This window comes from Trametes versicolor, assembly GCF_000271585.1.
Source record: "Trametes versicolor FP-101664 SS1 unplaced genomic scaffold TRAVEscaffold_5, whole genome shotgun sequence".
NCBI lineage: Eukaryota > Fungi > Basidiomycota > Agaricomycetes > Polyporales > Polyporaceae > Trametes > Trametes versicolor.
The window spans coordinates 2322087-2328979 of NW_007360325.1; the positions used below are offsets into that span (position 1 = coordinate 2322087).

A 6893-nucleotide genomic window follows, 5' to 3' on the forward strand; every position below is an offset into this window, starting at 1 on the left:
GACCACTTCGCCTCCTGAATCCCCCCATGGCTGCGTTCTTCAAGCCTCCTAACAACGCCCCGGTCGGCATGGCGCTGGCAGTCTTGACTGTCACCCAGACGTCGGCGCTCGTCCATTCGCTCTGTGATAGTCTAGACAAAGAGATCTTCGAGTACGCACACGTATCCCTCTGCTTGCGATCTATGTACTCACTTCGTCGGTGTCTTCACGCAGCCTTGGAGATACCCTGGGGCTCCCGCCGGACTCCGCGACCTGGCTTGCGGTTCTCTCCGCCCGTCAAGCGTGCCGCGAGCGCATCTTTGAGCACCGTGTCCTACCCGAGCTTGTCATACACCGGGAAGCGCTCCGTACCATCTATCCACTAGAGGAGGGCGAGACGGCCGATCTGCTCGAGGGGCTGTCTTCTGCTTTCGCTAATGTTCGCCAGCACTTCGAGGAGTTGGAAAACGTGTGGCATACGGTACGTGTTCGTCGCCTGGCGTCCCTGGACTTTGTCTAACTTCGTACATCCTCCAGCTCATGTCTCTCGCCGACGGCTATATGCTGCAGATGGACGCTGCCGATTGCGACAAACTTCAGGCTGCGCACCCCTCGCTTCAGCGAACGTTTGACCAGATATATCAGGACATCGCTGCGTTGACTCAGGATATGTGCCAGTGGGACGATTGTTTCCGAACAGTCATGACAGAGGTCAACCAATTGTCTATTCCTTCGTGTAGCCTCGCTGACCGTCGTCATAGACGGGCTTCGCTGCATGCGCGGACCGTCTCGACGCCAGGCCCTTCAGGGACCCTGCTGTTTTCGCACGCAAGCTCGCGCCGCTGTTTGAACTCCTCGAGAATTACCTGGCCGCGCGCCTTGGAGTTCGTGAGGATTGCGACCAGCTGTGCGGGGTGCTTGTCGAGAAGTGGCTATCCTGCGCAGGTGGTCAGATCCCCGGACACGAGGTTTGCGCCGAACTACGCAAGTACGAGGAGTTCCGCCAAATCATTTTTGACCAGAGCATCGCTCAAGCCGAGGCTATCGGCACAATCAAGGTGAGCCGTCTTTGAGACCGTTACACCTCGCCGGCCTGCTCGCCCTCTGACGTGTGCGTGACACCTCTGCAGAGGCTCGTCGACAATGCAGTCGAATACTACTCCACACTCACCAGTGTCTCTTCCGCGGTTATGCCCGTGGAGAAGTTTCACGCATCGTTTCTCCGCTATGACGAAATGCGGGTTGCTTGCGAGCGTCTTGTCAAAGTATGTCGCCCCTACCGAATCCTCTACGACACGTCTTAATTGCTACATTGCCCTCATTGTAGCGCTGCACGACGGCTAAGAAGGCTATGGCCGAGTACGTGGTAGAGCTGGAAAAGGTCAGGGATTGGATGTAAAGGTATGGGCTCTAAATAGTCGCGCGTCCTAGCGCCGTCCGCTCCAATATGAGTTCCGTGGTGTATGACTAGTTTGTTCGCTGCTGTGCAGTTTCGAGACCCCTTCCTACGGTAGCAGCTACAGATGGTGTTCGGCCGCCGCGATGTCACCGCAATGGACTATTATGTATCTACGCTTTTTCTTAACGTTCGTTGTTATGGTCAAGCGGTACTCAAGCTCGCCGCCACGCGTTTCGTAGGAGGCGCAGCACCTTTTTGTGTTCGATATATTCATGCCTCTCTAGGATCTCCCGTACTTAGCCGTTGGATGTGTTGCTATGGCCACAACCAGGCCTGCATTAATTGTACATAGAACTGGATAGCACGAATATCAATGAGAACATGTCTGATCACCACGTCTGGTACCAGTCGACCCTGGGTGATTCCACTGGATAGGCGCCCATAGCACGATATAAGCGCTAATGACAAGGCGCGAGTCAGTCTTTCTCTTAGTGTCAAGCTGCTACGTAGTACGTACACCGTTCCACGACTTACCGCTCGCACACGACTTGCCCGAGCCCCATGCCCCCCCCGACTGAGTCCCCTTCATCATGTACGGACTCTTCAGTGATCTATCCTTTCGTCGCTAACTCAGTGCGTCACAGTTTTGCAAACTCGCGCCTGTAAAACCTCTCGAGGGGGCAGGAGGGCGGCGCCTTTGCCGTCCAAATGTATCGAATGTCTAGGGCATATAAGTGGCCATGGTCCATGTCGTTTCAAAGGTGCCGTCAGCTATGCAATATTTTGTACTCCCGCTATACCACGGCAGCATACTCACTCTACATTCACAGACTTCCGACTAGTCGCACCTGGATCCAATAAGCCATCTTTTCAATCCTCTTTGCAGCCCGCGCCTCATACGTATGAAGCTGTATACAATGCTCTTCCTCCTAAAGCTTCCTTGATTGAGCTTCAGGTATGTATAATCCCTATCGTTGTCGTTGCGCTGTTACTAATCGCTCGAGCACAGCAAAATCTGGCGGTGCACGTTCTTCCCTTGGCGCAAAAATATATGGATCACGAACAACTACCGGGACTACTCCGTCGAGATGTAGAAAAGCATCGCGTGACATGCGGTTCGTCCGATGCGAAGACCCATTTGGAGACCGAACTGAACACCATACAGACGTCTGTATGACTTCTATCTTCACGCACTCATTCATGTGCTCTACCTGCGGATTCGAGGTTTGCACTGCATGCCACGCAGAGGAAGAGGACCAGTCCCGGGTTGATTGTCAACAAAGTCAAGACGAGAAGGTAGGAAGCTCGCATCGATCCACCGAAACCCTACTCAACGAATCGATGTTATAGCACGATTTCATCCCTGTCTCTCGATTCCTTTCCAACCAGGTCGGAGACACCTTGTTACAGCTTCAACAGGTCGCTTCGTCGAAGCATACAACAACCCAGAACGCACGTCCGCCTCGGGCCGGCCGGAAGCAGCAGAAGTTGGTGGATGGCCCTCTAGAAGGCCCTCGCACAGCTCCTTCGATGACCGTGAATCAAGAAGAAGCATTCCGATACTTCTGGGCGCAGCACTGTCCAGTTGTGGTGTATGACGTCCATGCGAAATTGCAGGGGCGCTGGACCCCGGATGCGTTCATCGAGTCTCACGGCAAAGACAATGTGTCGGTAATAGACTCGTCAATGCCGACCGCGACAATCATGTCGGTTGAAGAATTCTTCAAGTTGTTCACCTCAGATCTTCAAGAGCAGAAGCGCGTGGTCAAGATGAAGGTTCGTCTTGACGTTCTCACACGGGCATCTACTAACGTTATTCGTTCAGGACTGGCCCCCGTCGGCGGAATTCCGCGATCTTTTCCCTACTCAGTTCGATGCATTCATGGACGCTATTCCTATGTCTGCATATACGCGCCACGACGGCTACCTCAATCTTTCTAGCCATTGGCCTTTCGACCAACTATTACATCTACAGCTTTTCAAACCAGATTTAGGTACGCTTTTGTCAAACGCCGACTTCAATCGTAATGTGCTAAGCCTTCTTAGGTCCAAAAGCATATTTGGCTTCGCCTGACCATCTGGAAAGTGGTTCGACGCCTTTACACCTGGACGTCACGAGTGCGGTCAACCTTCTTGTGTACGTTCACGGTTCGCCGCCCGGGGTTCCAGGAGCCCTATGGCATATTTTTCCCGCCCACGTCACGCCGAAACTTCGATCATACCTTCGTGAGGTTACAGGGGACTCTAGTCCTCGCGACCCTATACACGCGCAAACCACCTACCTTACCCGGAGCATGAGGGACGACTTGATTGCACGTGGAATAGAGTTCTTCGAGATCTTCCAGAAGTTGGGCGATGCGGTTTTCATCCCCGCAGGCTGCGCTCATCAAGTAAGTCGTTTAACAATCTACTATATCACTATGCGTCATGGCTTGTACAGGTTAGCAATCTCCGCCCGTGCATCAAAATCGCATGCGATTTTGTGTGCGTGGAAGGAATTCCCGCCAGCCTCACGATCACCCAAGAATTCCGCGCTGAACCGCGGGAGGACATCTTGAATATGGAAGCCATGCTATGGCATGCCTGGCGCTCCGTTGACCTCCAATTGCGATATTCGGACAACTTGCCACGGCCCAACGCAGGTGCCATGCAATCTGTATGGCGGCGGAAACACGTTGCCAATCGCCGTGCTGAGGCTAGCGAAGCGCGCAAGCAAGGCCCCGCTGCGGAGGATCGCTCCCGCGATTACCGCTGTTTGATAGATCATTGCGCTCAGGCTGATCGTCATTTCGTCCTTGGTGGGATTTTTGACCATATGTGAGTACTCTCCGCACTTGTCGAACCCACACCTCAACTGTGAACGCAAGGTCCACCGTTCACCATATCAAGATCCCAAAGCAGCACCGGCTCACATACCAAGGGACAAGTCCGTCGCAATTTCATTCCAAAGTCATGGAGTTTGTATCGAACTCTATCACGCGTCGCGAGTAGGCATGCATAAGTCGGTGTGTACGCTCTATCGCATCCAGATAGTAGCTCACTCAGGTCTACAGGTCTTGTACAATTCAGGCAGTGACCTCGGTACATCACCGTCGTGTTGCTCTCACGAGATTCAACGTTGCGATTCGACTGCGTTTAGAGAGTTTCGTAGTCAGGTGATTGCAGGTATTTTGTTTATCCCTCGGACAACAGACGTGTACGCAGCGCTGACATATCCTGATCTGCAGCGAGGTTGTTCACGTGAGCGGTAGACGGTGTTAGTGTAGATGCGTTTCCGTGCACGGTGCAGCCCTTAACCTGGACACTAAATGTGATTGCCTTCGTGACCTCGGCTGCTGATGCCTCGACCGCGAGTACCTGTCTAGCATGTCATCCAGCAAAATACTGGCCGCGACCACTCGCCACGAACTCGCCACGGCGGTCCTGGACATACGTCTATCTAGTTGTATGCGCCCGCGTTTCACATCAATGATGATGTGTTCCAAGCTACAAGAAGAGCTGCGGTGCATCAAAATCTCTTACCCCTCAAAGACGAATCAATTCCCACAATTTGTGTGGCAGCATGTCTTGATATATCGCCCAGAGTAAGCGGATCTCAGTCAAATGTGCGAGTTTTGGTGAGTCCAGTTCTCTGCGTTTATGGCCGCACATGGTTTACCAGCTTGAGCGCAAACCGAAGGAAGGCCATTTCTCACAGATGAGACACCGCAATCACTCGTCGCAATAGTCTGGATACGAATAAGTACACGATCGAGCTGTCACGGAAACCACTTGTCACCTGCATGGCGGTTACCCCAACACCTTGCCAATCACCCCGCTGCTGGTTGCTTGATGCGACTGATGGGTCACCACTGCGGCGTGCGCAGGCTGTCTCTCATCTCGGAGCCCGGAGTGTGCGATATCCACGAAGGTATTTAAATCGCTTGGATGCTCAAGCAACAGCTACCTTCGAAGAAAACTCATCCCCTGTCCGTAAGCTTCCCCTCGAGCAAACATACCATGGAATCCACCTCCGCATTGGCTTCGCACGAAGATGATATCCCCTTTCCCCGCACCTCGCTGCGAACTTGCCACATTTTTAGGTCATCTGCCGCAATCGGATATGGGCCAGTAGCATCTTATCAAGCCTTCGCGCTGGAAAGAGAGGTGAACAAGGCGAAAACAAACTGCGACTAGTCTACTTACACTGTGACCTTCTTCTTAGACTACTGGGTACGGCTTATTCGTCCTCGCGGTCAGAGTGCTCGCATCCGAATACGGTGATTACTCCTGGACTGTTTAAACGTCCATGAATAGAAAAATATTGACGCGAGCACAGATCGGTCCCCGCCTGCAAGGTTCCTTTGGTTTATTCTAGAGACCATCCTCCAAAACCACAACGTACCTCTTGCGACGATAAGGCAGATGCAGTGGAATTTAATCCCCGGAGCCGGGTTGAACCTCAATCGGCCTTGCATGGCTGGCCGCTGCTTTCTTCCAACCACATTTCCAGTGGCGGTCAACTCTCCATCGCGGCGGGACGGCGACGGAGGCCGACGTGGATATCTCGACTATCTGGACCCTCGGCGGACGAACCCGGCCGACAAACGAGTCACTGGAACGTTGATTGAAATAATCGGCGATTCACCCATCGAAACGATGTTAGGTGGTAGCAGGCATGTTGTAAATGTGCGTGAGCGGATCATGCTTAAATGTCTGCGGACTGACCATCCTCCACACTTTTCGGCATTTCTATGGCACGTCTATAGGAGGGAATGAGGGAGTGTAGCCGTTGCAAGTGACCTCGGATGATATATATAATGTCTAGGCATGTATGTTTTGGAGAAGCCATACCATACGGCGACATCGCTGAGGTTCGGGGAATGAGCGTGAGACGCTGACTCGCCGCGGGGGGACTGCGCATGCGGCCCCGAACGTAGTTGCCAAAAGGGGACAAGCGCGAATCTGGCGCCGGGGAACGTGGCCGACTCGGAGCTCGGCGCGCGGCTGATTCACGCGTCCCCCACTCTCTGCTTCCGCCCACCAAGTCTGCTTCCGCTTCTGCGGCGTATCCCCGCCTAACTCGGCGACTGGGGCTGCTCGGGGGAGAACAATGCAGCGTACTTCCCACACACGACGACTGCCTGCGCATCATCGCATCCTCGGCGGCGCTGGTGGGATATCTGTGGCCAGGGCGGGCCACGCACCGATTCCCGCAATCTACGCGACTGTCACTACAAGGCGTCGTCCTCGGGTGTGCACGGTATCCAGGTGGTGAGTGCGCTTGCTCGTAATCTGTCTCGAATCCGCTGACGAGGTGATGCGTACGGCAGGTATCGCCGAGCCCAGCACTCAACAGCGCGTAGTGCAGAACGCGGCCCCGGAGGCGTCGTGCGCGGCTAGCGGCGACTGCGCCTGCGACTCGACCCATCGGAATGCCTCTCCGTGCGACCCAGCTCCCCTAGCGCAGCATCTGCTGCTCGGGTGTAGACGTCGTGGAGATGGCTGAGAGGGTCGTCGTACGACGTATATCTGC

General features: G+C 54.1%; 2 protein-coding genes across 2 annotated transcripts; both read left to right on the forward strand.

Moving 5' to 3' along the window:
• Window positions 1-26: 26 nt before the first annotated feature.
• On the forward strand, window positions 27-1378 carry TRAVEDRAFT_47062 (uncharacterized protein; the record flags this gene model as incomplete). Its single annotated transcript, XM_008039278.1, has 6 exons — window positions 27-151; window positions 214-460; window positions 517-690; window positions 741-1037; window positions 1110-1244; window positions 1307-1378. The coding sequence occupies 6 exons, from the start codon at window positions 27-29 to the stop codon at window positions 1376-1378; spliced, it is 1050 nt and encodes a 349-aa protein (XP_008037469.1).
• A 1530-nt stretch (window positions 1379-2908) lies between these two features.
• Window positions 2909-4199, forward strand: TRAVEDRAFT_122399 (uncharacterized protein; the record flags this gene model as incomplete). Its single annotated transcript, XM_008039783.1, has 4 exons — window positions 2909-3154; window positions 3204-3372; window positions 3425-3768; window positions 3819-4199. The coding sequence occupies 4 exons, from the start codon at window positions 2909-2911 to the stop codon at window positions 4197-4199; spliced, it is 1140 nt and encodes a 379-aa protein (XP_008037974.1).
• Between the last annotated feature and the right edge of the window lie 2694 nt (window positions 4200-6893).